Genomic DNA, 20,611 nt, shown 5'->3' on the forward strand with positions numbered 1-20,611 from the left:
TCATATTGTGATGGGCAATATCTAAATATTGATATATAAAGCCCGTTGAATAAGTTCAGATAATACATCTAAGTAGTACAAACTTAGCGATTCCAGAAAATAATATCATTTTTTTTTTACATACATGCTTGTCCTTGGCTCAGACTCCCGGGACCGGTTGTAGAAACTCTGTTACTAATAACTAACTAACTCTATGGCCTATAGAACCCAGAAGTTCAATGCCGCGTTCACAAAAGTCCTCCATTGACTTCTGCCCTCAGCCAGCTGGATCGTTTCTACTTTGTATTCCTATTTTTGCGAGATCCTTCTTAATATTGTTCTCCCATCTGCGTCTGGGTCTTCCTAATGGACGTTTTCCGCTTGGATTTCCAGTGAAAACTTTGAAGGACCTGGTACGCCCGTCGGTAAGTCATTCAGTGGAATGCAGTTCAGCAACGCTGTCACGTTTACTTGAATTAATGCCTTATTATTTAAATAATACCCTTTGACGGCAAATGTAAGCTTAAAGAGTGCATGAAGAATACGTGTCGCCCTGCACCCGTTTTCTTGTGTTTTTTTTATATATATATAAAGAAGGGTCCTTCAATACCTACCATATCACCTAATGTATACCGTTGGACTTGCTTGTATACCGTTGAATGTATACCGATTTGCTTCCCTAAGCTCAAATCTGCCCTAAAGAGGGAGGAGTATTTTGGGAGGTTGAAGCAATGCAAGCAGGGGTAAAAGTGAATCTGAAAAGGTAGAGAGACGTATGACGTCACTCCTTCCCCATGCTTATCTTTACCCATCTTTTAGAAAGTGGGGGAGACGCCACAGATATTTTCGGGAACTGAGGGGACGGCATCCTCCCGCGTATTGTATATACAAAACTCCTGCGCATTTTTACTCCTGAATTCAAGTGTGTATGACAGGCAGCTACCGTGCTGAACAGTAACACAGTGAGTGACTTTACTACGGCGTTGCAAAGCATCTGTATCTAGTCCCACAAGTGTGCGTAGAAGAAAGAGATGTGAAACAAATAATGCGGTAAAAATATTTTTAGAGGAAAAAAGTAGCAATAAATATTACCATTTAAATATGTTATCAGGAGATAATAATTTTAATTCACAGTTAACGTGTTTAATTAATTCTTTAATAATCCGCACTTAAATACAATAAATAAATAGTAATTAAAAACATAAATCCTTAAATATTTTCCACGTATTCATTACCTTTAATTATTTCAATTACAGATTATCCTGCCATCTACAATCCTAAATGATGGAAAACCGTATTTATTTTTGTATGACAGGCTGGTGACTCGTTCCTGGCGATGCGGAAAAACAAGAGATAATTCTAGAAGCATGTATATATGGGAAAGTATATATATATATATATCTGTTCAGTGGAGATATTTGATCAATGGGTGGTCGAAAAGAGGTGAAGCAAGATCCCGTGCATTAGACCTCATATCAATCATATGGGTGTCAACTTTGTTAGCGTTATAAATTGACAGCAAGAGTCCGCTGACTCAATTACCTGCTGCGAACGGTCACCATCGGTCTCGCTATGGTAGTGGTAACTGTAACACCCGACCCAGTCCAACGTTCCGTGCGACTGGAAAAAGCATTTGATGCACTCCCCTCATTTTAAAATACATATGAAAGGCAGGCTTAGAAACGAGGTGTCAGTTATACACGGAAAGTATTTTCACATACACTGGTCATAAGGTAGTTTGATAATTTGCTCAGCCTGACAGTGTCCAGTTCAATGAATTTACAATTATCAATCGTGTTAATTCTAGATGGCACTGCTTCACTTTTATTTAATCAAATGATTTTTCTTAGAAAAATAGTTGTCAGTATATTGTTTTTGTATTTCTTTATCAGTAAATTTGCACAAATGTTCATTTATCTCTTGTTTTCAGAAAGAGAAAAGCTTTTTTATTTTAGAACTCACTAAAAGTTGCTCTAGCACTCGGTAGAAAAATGTTAGTATTATGTTTATAAAAAAGGTATATGAAAGTTTTTCGTGTGAAGTATAATTATACGTTAGAACTTGGTTCGATTAAATTAGACAAAAAAAAAAATGATTGTACCCGTAAAAAAAAACATATCAAGCTGAAATTGTGCACATACCATTGGAAGGTGTATATAATTACATACTAAAAGTCCTGAAAGATTTGGTGACGAGTTTTAGCCGTCGTATTAGAAAATGGTCGCCAAAGTTTGGTTTTTCAATAACTGGTTATCACTTTCATACTATAACTTACGTTGCATTTGTATTATGGATATTATTTTTACTTCATTCGAATAAACAAATGACTACTAACGATTAATATTAAAGTCGAAAATAGTTGATTTCTACTATTTTCGGTTTGATTAGATAGATTAGAGTGGATATTTTCGAGACGTTTCAATGTTTAGAGAAAAAAGCTTCTCACTATCTATTGCGGGTTTCATTCTATTGCGATCAATGTAAAACTCGGAGGTACTTGATTTTAGTCACTTTTGGTTAGATTACATAGATTAGAATGGAGATAGAGTAAAGTGGGTATTCTTGAGGCGTTTAAATGTATAGAGAAAATCGCTTCCCGCTATCTATCCCGCTATCTTATTCTCTTGAGATTAACGTTAAAACCAGAAATACTTGATTTCTCCCACTTTTTATTTTAAAAAGGTAAAAAGAGAAAAGATTGCACCTACTCTTAGATTGCTGGTTCTCAACCTAATTCTTATCACGACAGCCATTTTATCACATCGTATTGACAGCGATTCCCGCTTATAATTTGTGGTTTGTAATACGCTTGTGTGGGATTTTTAATATGCATATTGCAAAGATTTCACGATATCCATCTATTTATATAATAGTAGAATCAATTTCTCGTATATAGTGGATACAGTAACTTTCCTAAAAGTTAATGGATTAACACCAAATTTGGTCAGTTCATTCATATTACAAATATCGAATCCGATCCGTCATATTGTTTCAAAATGGAGACCGTTTGAAAATTTTAAAGCTTTATAACTCCCTTAATTTTGGTTCATATGCTAAAAAAATACAGTAATTTCTAATTTCGGTTTAAAAAATTTGGACAGTTGTTAAAAAAAAAAGTTATTGAGTATTTTAAATGATTTAATAATGTGCGTCAGGAAGTTTGAACCGGACATTGCCGCATCATGCTCAGATATATCATTAGCTTTCAATTTTAATTGTATTTCAATATGCAGGTTTTGTTGCATTTGTTTTCTTTTTCGCTATTTCAATATGTAGTTGTCATTAGTTTCATGTACCTCTTTCATTTAAATTGATTTTTAAACAACATTGCACCTGTTGAAAATGTTTAGAAGATCTATTTCTTGTCGTCCTTAACAGCATGTATAAAAATAAAAGTATACGTTTCAGAACAAAATACTTTCTAGTATTAGGTTTTAATTATATTTATCTTTTTCATTTATATTGCAATCCTGAAGTTGAGAAACCTACATCATTAAATTGATTTCAAAACACCACTTCTTCCTCTCCAAATTTAATATTAAAACCGGAAATTTTAATGTATTTCTATTATTTTAGGTTTTAGTAGAGAGTTTGTAATAATCTTGCAATGTTTTCTTGAAACGATTAATTAATTCCAGAAAATCGCTTCACGCTATCTGGTATCTTTTTTGTTCTGTAGTAATCAACATTTAAAATTTAAATGGTTGATTTTTGCTACATCTAGTTTGAATATCTGCTCCAAAAAAATCTCTAAGTTTTAAATTTTGATCCTCTACAGCTTAAATTGACTAAATTTGGTATTGATTCAGCAAATAGTACTAGAGATATTTTTGTCTTTCAGGAGGAGAGACAGGGTAAATATATCATATTTTAAGAAAATAAATTTTTTAATAAAAATAAGTAAACACCCACCGATAAGATGAGTTAATTGAATGTTTCATATATTAAAACTGCCTTGCTTTTTTACCTCTTGTCCACGCTAGTACTATATTCCATTTACATACCGTACTCAGTGGCGTATTTAGGGGGGGGGGCTTCCGAGCTTAAGCCACCCCCCCGAAATCTTATTTGCTATAGTAAAGTATATGAAATATCTTACAGAATTTTCACATTTTCAAGCAAAGCCCCCTCCGAAAGTTAGCAAAGCCGCCCCCCCGAAACAAAATCGTAAGTACGCCACGGTACATACTGTTTATATTTTATCAATGACAGCGTCAGTTTATATTTCCCAGGAAGGTTTGCGGGATCAAGATGGTACCTCCAACACGATAGTTTCATGTTTTTAATCAGTATACGAGGACTATCCAAAAAAAAAAAAAAAAACACTATCTATATATATAAAAGAGAACGTACAAATCCTTTGTTCCCTCATCACGCTAATACGGCTGAACCAATTTCTTTCATTTTTGGGGGGTTATTAGGATTTGGACCCTAGATTGTTTTTATCATATCACTTTAATTTTTAATTACCAGTGTCTTGAGATAATTGACCATTCAAGTGTCCATAACGTACAAATCCTTTGTTAGTTCATCATAGGTAAAAATAAACGTATTTATATGCAACCCGCATGACCGTGTCACTCGGCGGGTTAACATAAATGACAGGCGATATAATGTTAACATTTACTGCAATCTTCTATGGTTTTTATCATATCACTTGAAAGCGAAAAAGTAAAAATTATCTAAGTAACAAAGTTTATTGCGTTCCGGGGTGACCGCAGCGAAGCGGGGTGAACGCTGCTAGTTACGAATAAAAAGAAGAAAAGTGAAAATAAACTTTTTTTTGTATAGATCTATATATTTTAAAATGGCTCTTACACTACTTTCCAATATATTCGCCGTACAAGTTAGGCACTTCCATAGCGATGAACAAGTTTACAAAGTACGTTGTCATAAAAAAAAATGCCGCCTGTGATATTAACCATTTCTGCACGCCAGACTAAAAGTCTGCGTCCCCATCAAAGTATTAAGTTGCTAGCCACGTTTCTGTGTAGGGAAATAAGTGGTAATTACTTGGTGCGAAATCCAGTCTATATGGTGGATGGAGAAAACCTTCCCAATGAAGAATCTGTGTTCACATGGCTGAGTGTGGATGGCCATTGTTATGAATCAGCAGGATTTTTGCATTCAGTTTTTCTCGGCATTTGATTTGAATTGTTCTTCGCAGCTTCTGTAATGTTTTACAATATTTTCAATATTAACTGTTGGATCACGTCTCACAAACTCGACTTGCAGTACACCTTCCCTATCCCAGAACGCAGCAGCCATATTTTTTTTTCTTGAAGACATGGTTTGCAAGTGTTTTCTTGGTTCTTTTGGTGGACTGGTGTGTCCTCACTCCATGAACGTTATTTCGCTTGGAAAGAGTTCTCAATAACGATTTCGAAGTTGACCTTCTACTCTCGGGGTACGGGATGGAATGTTAATTATAGGTGAAACCAATGTTAGGTTGTATATAGAACTAAAATTATTCTACGTCAATTTAATATCATATTTTGTTCAGATAATCCAAATCTGAAATGAAATAGAGTTTTTCGATAAAGATTTCAACGTTGCATAGTTGTCCCCTGTTCTGTCTCCGTGGGATGGACGGGGTGGTCAATTTCAGTACTATTAAATGCACCTCCTTTCAAGAGAAGCTTCGTTTTCAACTTTTTCTTTTGATCCAGTGTAAAGTTTACAAGATATCCCCGTGGATGGATTAAAATGATTATTTCTAGTCTGGTGACATTTAACGTCCCTCTAATTTCCTGTCGTTTTATTCTAAAGATAATGACATACGAATCATTTGCCTAAGGCACGGTAGTTAGGATTAAATAATTGATTGTGGTTTAATGTAGGCGGTAAATAGGAAATGACCAAAAATGAAAATGAAATGAAATCTTTGAGTTTTACTTCCCACGGTTATGCCGGTTAGGCTAAAGGAGACGGTGATGATGAGTATTGAATGAAACGGTGGAATGAAAAAAGTGGGAGGAAACGAGAGAACCCCGAGAAGACCCATGCACACGGTGTTTGTCCACCACAAAGTTTACTTGGCGGGGGCTATGATCGAACCCGGGACCCCAACCACCAGAGGTGAACGCTCTACCACTGAGCCACCGCGGCCCCAGGAAATGACCCGTAGCACTGCGTTGCATTGGCAAAATTTCTAGATAACTAGAAAAAAGATCGTTGGTTTTCTAGAATTAGTATCAGAAATTCAATTGATACCGTTAGCTTAGCATAACGTATTTCCGGGTGAATGTATAAGGGAAATAAAATTAGAATCAGAATTCACGTTGGTATGGTATACTTCTACTTGGCATGGCATGCGTACACCTACATAAATATAGAGAATGGACCGTAGGCTATTTAAAATTAGTATTAGAATTAGAAACCACATCCGTGTCCTGGCATACTTCTGGATAAATGTAAGGGGAAAAATCTAACCTATTTACAATTTGAACTAGAATCCACAGCATTGGCTTGGTGTACCTAAGTATATGTAAGTTACTTAAAATTAGTATCAGAATTAGAATCCACATTTTTGGCTTTTGATTATTTCTTTGGTGTTTGAATGTATGTAGGCGTGACATACTTTTAGACCGGGGTAAAATTGAGGGGGAATGTCCCCTACTTCAAATAAAAATTCAATGGCGTCCGTCCACTTCCTAAAATAATACAATGGGCAAAGATATGCACGTGGGATGTCGAGATGTCATGCGTCCCCCCTACTTTTTCAGATCCACTTTTAACCCTGCTTTTAGGTAATTATAGGGAACAAATTATATAAAACATTTTGAATTAGAAGACATACTGTTGCCTTAGAATATTCTAAGAAAATGTAAGAAAGACAATTTAGCATACTTAGAATTATTAATAGAATTGGGGGGGTTTAGATTTCTGGGTTTTCAGCATCTATGGCTATTTAGCCCGCCACGTTTGAGGGATGACGTGCTTCGGCGAGCACACTATCCGGGGAAAGGGAAGGAAGAAAGGATTGGGGTAGAAAGGAAACGGCCTGGGACCTACAAGTTAGGTACCAATCCGACATTTGCCTGGTGTGAATGAGAAAAACCTCATTCAGGGTGGCTGGTCTGAAAAAGCGTTTACACTTTTTCGACCGAGTGCTCCCACCGAAAATTGAACCCGGGACCTCTCGCATCGAAGGCGAGAGCGTTAGCGACTACTGTATTAGAATTGGAGTCCATACCGTTGAGTTTTAGCTAACTTTAAGGAGGAGATGGTAAGGTATTAAGAATTTGAATTATATATAAAACTGAACCTACGTTATTGACTTGGCATACTCAGCGGTGCCCATTCTCCCAAGTACGTAGACGTAATTCTTCCAAATTTATCAATCTGCCACCTCTTATATAATATTTAAGTGAGAGGATGCTGGTATTCAACTGGGTTGGATAAAATTAATATTTCTTTTCTATTGATTGTTTAATGAAGTTGGAACATAATTTTAGTTCGTTCGTTTTATATGGCCATCATGCTCGTTTTATATGGTGCTTTCGCCAAGAAACTTCATTTTATCACGAAGGTGACTAAGGATTAATTATTAACAAGACAATTTTGGACACTGTGTCAAGTGACACCTAGAATATTTTTCTAATATTTCAAAATAAATTGATTAACATGACTGACCGTTGGGGACAAATAATCTCCTCCCTAATAGATTCATCCTGTCAAAAATGAAGATCATTGTCTTGTTACTAATGGAGATAGCCTAATCTCAACTTTGAATTCCAATGTAGTAGAAATCGATCACATCAGCATTACAATTTACAACGGACAAGGAAGTAATAATGCATAAGATACATAGTGCTTCTGATATTCACAGCTCAAATACAGAATCAATCGGTATTTCTGCAGTATGCCACACAAGTCATCACCTAAATGCAGGATAAAAGTGCGGGCGAACGCGAGGGGATGCCATACCCTCACTTCCCGAAAATATCTGTGGCGTCCCAAACTTTCTAAAAAAAATTCAATGGGCAAAAATAGCACGAGGACGGCGTGACGTAATGCGTCCCCCATACCTTTTCAGATCCACTTTTACCCCTGTCTAAATGCAATGAAGCCCTGTCAAGATGATGATTCGCAACTATCCCTTTTTTACGAAGAAAGTACAGTGGAATTGTGTGACTACAGTGCATACCAAACATTAGTTGAAATAATCGAAATTCGATTTGTGTTGAATGAAGCAGAAGAGAAACAACAATCTAGTTCGAAATTCTTATATATTGGTGCGTTAGTAATGATAGTACTTCCGATGTGGATGATAACGATAAGAATGAAATACATTGTCTTCAACTAACTTCGTACATTAGATATCTGGTTCGTATATTAATTAAAATGTAAATTTTTGCCAATCTTACGTTTTTATTTGTAACTTTTAAATTCACAAGCTTCACATAGGTACATTATTAATTTTGTATACATCAACATAGATAAATTATTTCTTTCTTTTGTTAAGCTAGTGTATTATGGTGTACTTAAAGTTCAATTATGTAATATCGAATGGAAAATTATATCAATCCCATAGGCTCTAACTACATGGGTGCTCCGGGGCTCACGTGCCCATTGGAGGCTTTTAATGAATGCTGAGCACCTATTAAACTTTAGCGTTTTAATTACCTTCGAACTTACTGTTTCATACCTTGAATAAAAAAGGATATAGTTCATATGATCCCAGATTAAATTTCAGATAGGAATCCATATATGTTGAATAGTCATTTCTCAATACCAACTTTAGAGTCTTCAGGTTTACGACATATCGAAGATTGAGAGATTCCAAGCGAGTGTAATTTTGTATAATATTTCTTTAAAGAACTTGGATTAGGATTAGAATTCTGGGTTTTCGACATCTAAGGCCATTTAGTCCATCACGTTTTGAGGAATTACGTCCCTCGGCGAGTACACTATCCAATAAAATGGAAGGAAGAAAGTATTGGGGAAGAAAAGAAGCGGCCTGGGACCTATAAGTTGGATACCACCCCGGCATTTGCCTGGTGTGAACGAGGAAACCCCAGGAAAACGTCATTCAGGGTGGCTGGCCTGAAAAATCGTTTTACACTTTTTCGACCACGTGCCCCCACCTGGGATCGAACCCGGGACCTCTCGCACCGAAGGCGAGAGCATTAGCGACTACGCTACGCGGGAACACTTAAAGAACTTAGAGTTTGATGTTGTTTTATCTTTTTAAAAATTAAAATGCCTTTACATACATTACATTACAGTTGAATCACTTTCTATTTTCAATCAAATTACCCTCAAACGTTCTAATGGTTTGATTCTAATCATTATTATTCTAATATTTTTCTATCTCCTTATTGTAGCCAATATTTACGTTAAACACGTTAGAAATTCACAAACAAAATCTTAATTTTTAGGGATTTTGTTGAGTATAAAATTTAGGAAATCGTGCTAAAATAAATTAAAATATTTTTTCTTAGGTCTTGCAATTTAAGAGTAAAATCGCGGTTCATTTTACTTCAGCGGTCTTGGTAGTCATTGACGCCTCTCACGCAGAATTTTGGAACCACTGGTCTATTGGATCTACTAAAAAATAATAAAAAAAAATTGAAACGTTAGTGCTCAACCCTGAACACTTATTGAGGAACTTAAAAGTGGGCGTCTATGTGCCTCCCCTAAAAAATCATGGATAAAACGTCTGCTCTTACGTAGAGAAAAAAACGTATATGGCTACATAAAAATGTAGTTTACATGCGTAAATCCTGTAGTTTTTGGACTAAACGTACGATTATAGGTCCGGCAGCAAACGTATAATTAAAATCATATGTTCTATAATACTTTCCGTATAATTGTTTCATCTATACGTACTTTCCGTATGAAAGAAAGGGCTGTATATCGGAGGTAAAGCTCTCACATACAGATGGACGTATGTAACATGTACCTGACGTGTGTAAGATACGTATATATATATATATGCATGTAATATACGGAAGACTGTTAACAGCGGCATGATGTAACTTTTAAGCGGAAAAAAGGCTGTACATATATAGTATAACGATAACGTATTCTTCGTACAGATTTAGGTAGTCAAAATATGGATTCCATGTATTTGTACAATATACTTCTGTCCGGATAACGGATTTTTCTCAGTGTTGATATCTCTTGTCATACTTCTGTAGGTAAGTATAGATAATAGACCATAGACAATTTAGAGTTAAAATTAGAAACGCATATAAATACAAACCCACATCGTTGACCTTTCATACTTCTGTAACTTTACGGAAGAGACGTAGGCTATTTAGATTGTTTACATTACTTATCTATGCCAGGAAACAACAACAACAACAACAACAACAACAACAACAATAATAATAATAATAATAATAATAATAATAATAATAATAATAATAATAATAATAATAATAATAATAATAATAATAATAATAATAATAATAATAATAATAATAATAATAATGTGAAAATTAAAACTTCTTGGAGGGAACAAAATGAAATGTTACGCGTGGAATAAGAAGTTGAAAATTGGTGAGAAAATAACGAAAGAAAAGCAACTGATGTCATTATCAAGTTAATTATCAAGAAGGGTAGCAAACACGGAAAGTTTCCCCCAACGAGTTTTATGAGGACATGAAAACGATAACTAGAAAGCAGAAATTCTCTTATCAACTTTCTCCACACGTACATCAAATACTCGGGTGACTTTTCCATTTTTCTACCCCTTTCCCCTCCCCCCTCTTTCCATTCTTCCGCCTTCTCTCTTTTTCATTTTCGTTAGTTAACGTTATTATTTTTCAGCTTGATTTCGCCAGCTTAGCACTGTTTCTAACTTGATTGCAATATCCACACCCAAATAATAGGTTATCTACACTGCTCATTCTTTTGTATTTTATTAAATATTTTCTTTCTCTTTTGGTAGAACTTGCTCTTACATGGTGATGGACAAAAGCGTAAACCAAGTTACACAATATCTATGAGACATTACGCAATAATGTTTTTTTTATCCTTTTAATCCTATCTTAATTTATGGTCTGTTGCACAATGAACTTAAGATACATGTAATAAAGGTAAAAGAAAAGAAGAATTCTTTCAATTTTACGTTTCACATTTGTGCCCTATAGGATAAAGGAGAGAAGAAAGATCATTCAAAATGAATTATTGTGAAACAAGTTGATGCAGGGCGCCGATTTCTCTATAAATTTCTGGACGCCCACTCAGACGCAGAAGGTATATATATGAGGATGTTAAGACAAATTGCATTCAAGTTATGCCAAATATTGTATATTCATAAATACACTGGGGGGGCCACATGAGCCTTGGGGGGCCCGGGTCCCCTCGCCCCCCCCCAGGATCGGCGCCCTTGGTTGATGCAATAAGAATATATGAGGAAAGAGGTAAATCCTGGAGAAAGTTCATTAAAATGATGTCTAAAATTCACCACTAGTTTACATATCTGGAATCAAAAAAATGAAATGAAATCTGTACGTTTTAGGTCCCATGGCTATGCCGGCTAAGCTAAAGGAGACGGTGATGATGAGAAATGAATGAAAGTGGTGGAATGAAGAAAGTGGAAGAAAACGGGAGAACTCCGAGAAAACCCACGTGCACGGTATTTGTCCACCACAAAATTCACTTGGCACAAGCTGGGATCAAACCAAGGACCCCATGCACCAGAGGTGAACTCTCTACCACTGAGCCACAGCAGGCCCTATCTGGAATCTATTTAGGGATACACGTGCACAAGAGATGAACGTTTTGCCACTTTTCGTGAGTCTTTCTAATTTTTATATTCTCTTTCTTGTACCTTTTATGACTGTTAGACTCGACAGGTACACGAACAGAGAAACCTTAAGGGCATTTAAGACCCTATTTTTCCAAAGGAATTCGAATACCCGGTAGGATTTGCCTCACAATTGTCAACTTAAAGGTTAAGATTTCTTGACTATAAAACACTGCCAAGGATGTCCCGAAACGAAAGGAATAGAAACAGAATATATTAATGTCTCCTTAAACATTTCAATGTTATACAGTGGCGGGTTCTGAATGACCATTGAAAGTATAATAGATTACAATTTCACTGCGAAGATATTCCATTTATACTTGTATCTTCAATAATCTATTATGTTGATTTATGATTTCATTCTGTGACAATTATCGAATTTAAATTCCTCAGTCATTATGGAGCACGATGGTTATGAAGGATACGTCTTCCTATTATACATTGGATGCAGATTACGACCGAAGCTGAAATCCAGTAGGTGATATAGGTGCTTCAACTCCACCACACTTACCTCGTCTCCCAGACAGTTGGATCACAATGTCACGTTATTGGGCCCGGCTGCTACAATTGAGATTTTTTCATCACTTAAATATGAGACTCTGTGTTTGTATCCGTTAGCAAGTTTCCAAACTATGCAGGTAGGAGGTACCCGTAAAATATGTTACATATTATGGTTTCCCTTTACACTGTTGTAAACTCTACTGGAAAGCAGGTTCTAAGTGCATTTATTTATGGTAACTGAACGGAGCTTCTATGACATTGCAACAAAGTGTAAAGCAGTACTTCCCAACATTGTTTGACTAACAATCCTTGTTTATTGAACGCAGTGGCGTATTTAGGATTTTATTTCGGGAGGGGCTTTGATAACTTTCGGGGGGGCTTTGCCTGAAAATGTGAAAATTCTGCAAGATTTTTCATATACTTTACTATAGTAAGTATGATTTCGGGGGGGCTTAGGCCCGGAAGCCCCCCCCCCAAATACACCACTGATTGAATGTATATAGACCCTAATATCAACACACTTGCGTTACATTCAGATAGTAATGAGCATTATTGATGTTGTTGCTTACGTTTTCTTCCTTCTTTCTTTTCTTTTCTTTCTTTCTTTCTTTACTTTTTGACTTCAATGTTCCATTGTGCACCGAGACTGATGGGGGCGGTGATGATGAGATAAATGATAATGGTGTAATTATAAAACTAGGAGAAAACGGAAGAATCCCGAAAAAAATACCCACATGATGTTTTTCCATCTTAAAAGCTCACTTGGCGAGAGCTAGAATCAAACCAGGGAACCCACACCCCATGGGTGGGCGCTCTACTACTGAGCCAATGCTCCCACTGGTACTCTACCTCAAAATTAATTTTAACTTATGATATTATTAAAGGCCTTGAAATAGAAACAAAATGTGTCTTGTAGAGTCTAGAAAAGGCTTTGGACGGAAATTAAGGATTTGTAAATTGTCTTTAGGAGACTATATATACTAGGATTATGTTTCTTTTGTGGAACATTTACTTAGATGTATGAAATCTACACTTAACTTTATTCCAGTGAAAGGAACTTTAATTTTTCTAACTTCAAGATGGCAGAAACCTTTCTTGGAACAATTAAAATGAAATGAGATTATATATTTTTTATTTTAACGTCCCACGATCATGCTCTTTATACTAATTGAGACGATGATAAATTCAATTGAGTGATGATACAAGAATTGGTGCAATAGAATGTGGAAGGAAATTGGAGTACTCCGAGAAAACTCACGGACGTGATGTTGTCCATTACAAATTTACTTCGGCGGGGATCAAACCAGGGTCCCCACACACCCACGGTAAGCGCTCTATCAGTGAGCCACAGTGCCTTCTTTCTTGGAAATAGTATTGATTAGTATCAATATCAATATCAACTTGATAAAATTATTAATAAGACGTTCTTTATCAGTCCGAAGACTAAATGAGAAAAAATTAGGCTAGAGCACATAGAATTGTACCTAAGGGTTATTTAAAATCATATACACACAAATTTTAAAGATTGAGATATGAGATTCGACTATTTTCTTGATTGTACACCATATATTTATTTTCTTTGGGAACTGCTAATGGATTAAGGACTGTGACATTCTAAGGCAAAAGGAACAAAGTTCATGTTTAAATTATTACAAACATATTTTTATTGGGTTTACTTTATAGTAAACATAATGTATTTTCCATATACCATACATGTAGACGAATGTTTGCCACTCTTGGCGAGTGTGACTACAACCCCTGAGTAAGAACACAGAATTTTCCAGTATTTGGCAATTGTGAGGCATTTTAGGAATTAATTAAGTTAAAATGCAAGGGGCCTCTGTCTATAAAGCTTGAGAAAAGGAATTGGAAAACGATCAGGCCGCCAAGCATCATTTACTTCAATCAATGGCATAATTCGGTTAGTGAGGGTTCTCTGCAGGTTTTAAAGCAAGATATTTCTTTTTTTTTTCACCAGTTAGTTTGATATTTTACTGAAAAGTACTCGTAAAATGTTTGGTGGTCAGTAACAAAACAACACTTTCGTAACCTCGCGTCACATCTACATTACATTCTGAACTACTAATTGAATTTAATTATTTTTACAAATTTTTAATACTATTAAAATTCATTATACAGCAACACAAAAAAATAAAAGTTCTGTGTTCCAGACCTAAGGGTGTGAATTGGATGTATTTTGTTACGCAGAATCCAAATTTCGAAAAACCAGGACTATTGAAAGTGTCAGTTTTTTTTATTATTAAAGGCGAAAACGAGCGATTTTGGATAGGGAGGATAAATGTAACACACCAATACAAGAAACAAAAGTTCCGTTCAGCGGACCCCAGAGTACGGATTTGATGTATTTTGATAAACAGAATCCAAATTTCGAAATTTTCAGAACGGTTGACCTTGTCTATTCCTTTTTATGATAGAAATATTTGAGCGATTTTGGATACTCATGACACACGTTTTTCGCCCATTAAACAAAATTGACAATCATTCGTCCTAGGGTTTGAAATTTGGATTCTGTGGAACAAAATATATTGAATTCATACTCTGGGGTCCGCTGAACGGAACTTTTGTTTCTTGTATTGGTGTGTTACATTTATCCTCCCTATCCAAGATCGCTCGTTTTCGCCCATAATAATAATAAAAAAAATGACACGGTCAATAGTCCTGGTTTTCCGAAGTTTGGATTCGGTGTAACAAAATACATCCAATTCATACACTGGGCTATGTTACATATATCCTCCCCCGAGCTCCATCATGGCTAAACGGTTAGAGTACGCGCTTTTGGTGTTGGAGACCCGGGTTCGATTTCTGGCGAGAGCTCATGTGCTTCGGATTTCACGTTAATTAGTAGGCCCACGTCTCATATAGCCTCGCTGCTGAACGGGACGTTAAACTCAATATCAATTCAACTCAACTTATGTATCCTCCCTATCGAAAATTGCTCAAGTTCCCCCCCCCCTAACACAAAATTGACACGATCGTTATTCCTAAGGGTATCGAAATTTGGATTCTGTGTTTATTTTTTGTGTGGTTGCGTTGTCAATAAAATATCCAGTAAAGAGAAAAATTATCTTCACATTACTGCTCCCAGTTACTTCACATTCAAATAATTTTTTTCAGATCACAAATTTTAATTATGCACCTCACATTCGACAAAAAAATTACAGTTACTCTCCTGAAAGATGTTGCTCATACTGAAGTATCTTATATCAAAGAAAGAACAACAATATCTTCTGTGACAATTTGTGAACTTTTTTAATTTAAAAAATAGAGAACGCAACAGACATAATATAAATTTAAAAATAAAGTCTGTATTTTTTTGAATTGTACTTACATCGACGTTGATTCCTTCCTGCGGAAACACTTTCGTAGGTGGTTCTTCCTTTGGTAAATACCTGTAGAATTCTTTTTGATCTTTGTACCACTTAATACTATAGAGTGCTTCTCCTTCTAAATCATAGTCACATTCAAGTTTTACACTGTTGCCACGAAGGACAGCTTGTGGAACACGAATCTTCAAGTTCTTCAACGCCACAACTCCTGAAAATAAAAAAGAAATAAATTATTATTAGTTTTATCTGTAACTAAAGAATACTAGGTAAATATAGTATAAACATAACAAAATTTGCAACAAGAAAATTTCTTACATTAGGCCAAAATTAACGTATAAGCTAAGTAGACAGGAGCGCAGGGTGGTAATGTGCTTAAGAAATATTTGATTTCCCGTCCTCCATTGGGGCCTCGGTGGTTCAATTGTAGAGCATTCATCTCTGGTGCTTGCGGTCTCTGGTTCGTAGCAAGGACCAAGTGAACTTTGAGGTAGACAAACACTGTGTGTGTGGATTTTCTCGGGTTTCTCCCGTTTCCTTCCACTTTCTTCATTCCACCATTCCATTCATTATTTCATCATCATCATCTTTTGCCTGGGTGGCATATACGTAGGACGTAAAATTCAAAGATTTCGTTTCACTTCCGTCCTCTATTTTATATATAACAGAATAAATTAATTATTTGTACTGGGTGTTTTCTATGTTGGGTTAGAGACCAATAGCCAGAACACCAAGACAGTGCCAGAATAATTTTCGATTATGTTAATTATAGTACACCTAACATTTGTATGACTGATTGAAAGTTTGAAGGAGCACAAATCCCTACTCGCCACCCCAGCTACAGACCAGCATAATAATACTCTTATTTGTTTCTAAGCGATCCTGCTGCATAAACGCGTATTGAGGAAACAGTTTATGTATAGCCGCATCTGAATACTGGTTCATTGTTGAAAATCCGGTCCCTAAAATTTTCAACACTAGAACTGCATTTTTTGGGAAGTAGAGGAGGTTCAAGAAGAAATGTTAAAGCGCCAGAGTGTATTAATTCGACCCAAACTTATATTTAGATGCATTATATAATATGTAGCGGATATAATTTAGTTATGTAACCTCTAGTTAACCATAAGACTAGGATAGGAAATTTCAAATTTTGGCAGTATTAAAAGTGTTAATATGTGAGAGGTTAAAATTACTACCATGAATTTCATTTTTTCAGAACTCTTCCAGTATAATGTCATGTGATCAATTTACGGGTTTTTATCCAGCGGATGTAGTAATAAAATATAATTATAGGACAAACACAAACATCAAGTGCTTTTTTTTTAAATTAAGGTTGACATCAAGAACCATTCTCAGTGCACACTAGCTTGATGTAAAATTGATTCTGGGTTTTGAGCCTCTATGGTCATGTTACCCCGTTACACATATAAAGGATGGCATTGCCATCACACTGCCTGGAGAATTTGAGTGAAAAAATGAAAATGAAATCTTCGAGTTTTACGTCCCACGGTTATGCCGGTTAGGCTAAAGGAGACGGTGATTATGAGAAATGAATGAAATGGTGGAATGAAGAAAGTGGGCGGAAACGGTAGGACCCCGAGGAAACCCACGCACACGGTGTTTGTCCACCACAAAGTTCACTTGGCGGGGGCTGGATCGAACCCGGGACCCCAAGCACCAGAGGTGAACGCTCTACCACTGAGCCACCGCGGCCCTTGGAGAATTGGAGGAGGAGAAAGGAATTAGGAAGGTAGGAATCGGTGTGTGACTATTATGCTAGGCACCATCCCGGTATTTGCCTGGTGTGAATGAGGAAAACCCAGGAAAAGCCTCACGTTGTACGGCTGGCCTGTAGAAGCTGTTATACCTTTTCGACCGAGAATCTCCAACGAACACTGTTCATATTCCAAGACATTTTTCCCATTTAAAATAATAGAGATTGGGTTTATCCATTCGTAGGAACTATAATCACTAATTTTCAAAAAAAAAAAAAAAAAAAAAAAAAATCCTTATTATATCACGAGTAAGTGTCAGTATATGCGGAGTGCTCCCAATAGTTTACAGCCAATAGGTAGCGTGTAGGCAGTTTACAGATTTAATTGTAACTTAAAAACATTTCGGATTTCGTCGTAGGGAGAAGACAAGATTGTTCATTGACATAATAATTTCATGTTTTTTTTATTAGTACGTTAGTATATAATTTATTAAGAAGCGTGGGTTATTCAAACCCAGCGAGAGTAATTACTCGTCCTGGCCATCTGAATTGACTCCGTGCTTAAAAGGTGCATTCTTTCAATTTATTTGGTAAAACAGGATATAGTACGATTTTAACTTATAGTGTTTGGCGAACCGGAGTATATGGTGGGACAACTATCGTGATTTTGAATACACTAGAATTAATATTTTAAAAAAATAGCAAATAATAATAATACTTGAATTAAAATTACCTTTTTATCAGAACCAAGACCAAATACATTAAACCATGAAATTATCAGCGGGAATCACACGAAATGCTCCCACTGCAGCTTCCGATAATGAACTAAACTTGTGGATGACCCAAGCGCAGAGGAAACATACAAAAACAAACGAAAATAAAATAAAATTAAGAAATTATTTATAAAAATACTTTCTTAAAACAAATTAACCAACAAAATAAAATAAATCGTACTAAAAAGTAAAAAAAATCAAGGAAGTTACTTTAAAAAGACCTAATTAAGCATGACTAAATACAAAAGCATGGGAAGAAGTTATAAATTCATTATATTACGTAGGAGCGTTCCGGATGCTTTTTTTTATTTTAGTCATGCATAATTGATCATTAAAGTAACTTTCTTGATTTTTTTATACTTTTTGTACGATTTATTTTTATTTTGTTTGTTACTTTTTTAGCGAAAACATTTTAAAAATATATTTTATTTTCTGCTCTTTAGTCATAATTAAATACATTTTTTTATCATTGTAGAATTTTTTTTTTGTTTTCTTTCTTATATGCTTTCGACACTATAGTTGAAAGAGAAAGGGATTAGGAATTTCTTAAAAATAGAGGTCTTTTTTGTGGCGTAGAATGAAGAATAGGACTAAGACTGAGAAGAAAGCATTAAGCGCTCTAAGTTGTTCCCAATGCTCTCTTATAGTTTTAAACACATTTCTGCGTTCTAATAACAAAGAATCTCCTTTTCTGTACATTTTATGAAAACATTTTAATTATATACTTTTACGCTTATTATTATTATTATTATTATTATTATTATTATTATTATTATTATTATTATTATTATTATTATTATTATTATTATTATTATTATTATTATTATTTATTATGCGATGTTGTCAGATTCAATCAATTCTTAAAGTTTATCGTATATTCAAAATGTGAAATGTAATTCAAACACTTGTTAAGGTTTATTGTACTTTCACAATGTGAAACGTAATTCAATCATTTCTTAAAGTTTTTCGTACTTTCACAATATGAAACATAATTCAAACATTTCTTAAAGTTTATCGTTTTTTCACATATAAGTGAATCATAATTCACGAAGATACCTTGTAAGAATCTCGGCAGCATTTTTAGTTACATAAAAGAAAACAATATATATATTTAAAAAATAAAATGAAATCTTTGAGTTTTACGTCCCACGTTATGCCGGTTAGGCTAAAAGAGACGGTGATGATGAGAAATGAATGAAATTGTGAAATGAAAAAAGTGGGAGGAAACGGGGAATCCCGAGGAAACCCACGCATACGGTGTTTGTCCACCACAAAGTTCACTTGCCGGGGACTGGGATCGAACCCGGGACCCCAAGCACCAGAAGTGAACGCTCTACCACTGATCCACCGCGGCCCCAATAATATATATTTAGTTGAGAGCAATGCTAATATCTAAGCATATAAGAATAACAATGATAAATTGTGTTGATACCCGACTTAAGTTGTTCTTTAAAATTTCCCCGCTCTGTGACGATGGAAAGTGACCAAGGGAGTAATAGAGCCGGAACGGAGCAGCTTTTGAGAGATAAGTGACGCTACGGTACAGAATTTGGAATAATACTTGCCTTCTTATTTCAAAGAAGATGAGATAAAAAGTAATAAAATGTACTTTTAGCTTTCAACAGGATTATTTAAAGTATGTTTTAGTTGTTTATTCAAAGATAAATAGAAATTTAATTAATTGGGCCATCTGTCCTCATTTCGTTCGTATCTACTAAACATTATCTACCCTCCATTTTCCTGTCTTCTGCAAAAAATTCATTTATTCCCTTCCGTTATCGGAAAGAAGAAAGGGGCTTCTTTCATGAAAAGTAACCAGTACATACTCTACTTATGAATTAAAATTAAGATTCATAGTTTGATTTCAATTTTGTGTTTATGCCCAAATATATGATTTTCGATTCTCTTATCTCGCATCCAACGCTCCTGCACAGATGAAATCGATACTACAATCCTGAAAATGAAGGTTGCAAAATTTGAGGACAAAGTTGAATCAGCATACGTATAAAACGGGACACTTATGAACCATTCTGAGTTAAAGAAAAGGAATTAAATTTAGAGATGTCCTTCCGTTTTTTTTAATAAAAATTAGGAACATTTACAGGAAAATAAAAGTTTGACAGTAAAGTTATGTTTAATACGAGAAAAGATATGTAGAAGTGGATACTATATGCAAGACGTGGAAGCTTTCGATGATTTGGCAGCATGGTAGTCGTATAAGATGGTAATTCGGTGCATTGAATGTGATAATTCCGCATTGAGTTTTGCTGAATTATATAAGAATAATGAGGATAATCTATTAACTTTTTATGAAAATCACGAACTATTGAATTTAAGTTATAATTGAAACGTCTATGAGAACCGGGTTCCAGTCACTGCTCTAGTCTAACTAAAGTTTTACCGGGTAACCTAAGCTAACCAAAGCTAACCTAACCTAACCAAAAACTAACCTAGCCTAAGCTAACCTAAAATTTTGTAATGTTTTAAGTCCTTCTTTTGTAAGTTTGAAACTGGAGGGGCACTTCTTATCTTAAGCCAA

General features: G+C 35.2%; 1 protein-coding gene across 1 annotated transcript in view; it reads right to left on the reverse strand.

Annotated features, from left to right (window-relative positions):
* Positions 1-16,530, reverse strand: part of LOC145661471 (uncharacterized) — a 551,403-nt gene extending 534,873 nt beyond the window's left edge. Inside the window, exons 1-2 of the mRNA XM_081726783.1 lie at positions 16,446-16,530; positions 15,591-15,796 (exon numbers count right to left, since the gene is read on the reverse strand). Coding sequence (XP_081582909.1) covers positions 15,591-15,796; positions 16,446-16,530 — 291 coding nt within the window. The remainder of the gene's footprint in view (positions 1-15,590; positions 15,797-16,445) is intronic.
* Positions 16,531-20,611: the final 4,081 nt, after the last annotated feature.

Source organism: Thermobia domestica, chromosome 10 (genome assembly GCF_964235325.1).
Source record: "Thermobia domestica chromosome 10, izTheDome1.hap1.1, whole genome shotgun sequence".
Taxonomy (NCBI): domain Eukaryota; kingdom Metazoa; phylum Arthropoda; class Insecta; order Zygentoma; family Lepismatidae; genus Thermobia; species Thermobia domestica.